Here is a 1,894-nt window from a genome sequence, read left to right on the forward strand (position 1 = left end):
GTGGGCGACCAATTTCTAGCGAGCTCAGAGCCCATCTCTCTGGAGGACACACTGATGCCCACAGGGAATGCCCCTGGTTTGCTGGAGAGAAAGAGAGACCTTTGGGGATTCCGGCCTGTGGGGCTGGAGGTGGCTTCCGATTTTGTCCCAGGGAATGTGGGACAGGCTGGGCCTGCTGCTGCTGTGCGAAATAGCCTGGGGTCTCTTGGCAACTGTAACCGAGTGGGGATTTTCCTGGAAGGTACCAGTCAGAGAGAGCGAGATCTTTCAGTCGGCTGTAGTAGGTAAGAAAGGCCGGAAGGCCTGCCTAGGAAGAAGGGACAAGCTGAAGGTGTCTCCTAGCAGGAGACCTGCGTGGCTTTCAGAGGCAGAAGGGAGGATTAATTATAAAACAATAAAGTAAAAGGATTATTCGGTTGTAAAATCTATCACCGTTAATAAAAACTATTACAATTTGACTTCTGCCTCATTTCATCTGTGTGAAGAGATAAATGACCTATTGTTAGTAGCCTTCTAATTTTTAAAAAAAAAAAATTTTTTTTTTTGGCAGAACTGGGGATTGAACTCAGGCCCTTGGGCTTGCCAGGCAAGTGCTTATTCTACTGAGCTATCTCCCAAGCCCATAATTATCCCTTTTTTGTTTGTTTGTATTTTGAGACAAAGTCTCCCTTCAGTAGCCCAGGCTGGCCTCAAACAAGCCGCCTCATATCTGCCTCAGCCTTTTGAATGCTGGGGATTACAGATGTGTGCCACCATGCTGGATTAGCCTCTGGTCTTGACCTGTCTGATCTTTCTAAAAACATAAATGCTCAAACACACCCCACAAATGACTTGAGGTGACCAGAGTCAGTTGGAGCAATCTCAGAACTTTCAACCCTGTTGCCTCTGAATCTTCGGTTGTGCTTCAAGGTACCAGGAATTTCCAGCTCACCTGCTACTGCTGCCCTGAGGATCTCAACCCTCTGTCCTCACTGGACTCATGGGGTTCTCGTGTTCACTATGCCAGAGAACTCTCTGCTAGGGAGAACTTTTTCCCTACTCGTTCTTCAGAACTCTGAAAATCTCCTCTCTGTGGATTGAACCCAGGGCCTTTGCACAGTAATATCCTGAGTCCTTCATTAACTTTACATTTTGAGACAGGGTCCTGCTGGATCACAAAATTGCCCAGACTGGACTGGAACTTTTTTTTTTTTTTTAAGTTGTAGTTGGTTGTTGCAGGGTCTCACTATGCAGCTTGGACCTGTGGTGATCCTCCTGCTTTCGGCCTCCCCAGCAGTGGGATTACAGGTGTGCGCCACCATGCCTGGACTCTAGCTGGCTCAGCACACCCTGAGGGTGGGGCTGGCACAGCATGTGGTGCCGGGCATTGAACCATGGTCCCTGTGCTTGCCTAAGCTTGCCTAAGCATGCGCTTTAGTTCACTGAGCTATCTCACCGGTCCCCTGGCCTGGAACTCTTGACCCTTCTGCTTAGCCTCCCAGTATGTTCGTATTACATACAGATAGGCAATTTAGGTAGAAGACAGCAGATAGGTGGAGAGGCAGCAGGCCCCGAGATAGGGTCAGGGTTAGATACTCAGGAGCCTGAGGTCGAGAGTTAACAAGAATGAGATGGGCAATTAAGTCTAGTGCTGCAACAAGAAGGTAACAGGCAGGGTGATGGTGACCACTGTGCCAATTTCTGCTGCTATCTGAAAAATGGTTCTTCCCTCTCTTTGTTCTTTTAATCAAACAGGTGGGATAGAGGCCAAGAGACAGCTGCAGACAGGCACCTTCTTTGAACCTCAATGGCTCATGGGTCAATTTCTTTTTTCTTTTTTTGGTGGAACTGGGGATTGAACTCAGGCCTTTGCGCTTGCCAGGGAAGCTCTTATTCTACTAAGCCATCTCCCCAG

At 48.4% G+C, this 1,894-nt stretch overlaps 1 protein-coding gene across 1 annotated transcript in view; it reads left to right on the plus strand.

The window, feature by feature from the left end:
* Positions 1 to 949, plus strand: part of Trim72 (tripartite motif containing 72) — a 7,911-nt gene extending 6,962 nt beyond the window's left edge. The window contains exon 8 of the mRNA XM_012514230.2: positions 910 to 949. Within this exon, the coding sequence (XP_012369684.1) occupies positions 910 to 949 (40 nt within the window). The remainder of the gene's footprint in view (positions 1 to 909) is intronic.
* Positions 950 to 1,894: the final 945 nt, after the last annotated feature.

The sequence above is a fragment of the Octodon degus genome, unplaced genomic scaffold (assembly GCF_000260255.1).
Source record: "Octodon degus isolate 3935 unplaced genomic scaffold, OctDeg1.0 scaffold00001, whole genome shotgun sequence".
NCBI classification, from domain to species: Eukaryota; Metazoa; Chordata; class Mammalia; order Rodentia; family Octodontidae; genus Octodon; species Octodon degus.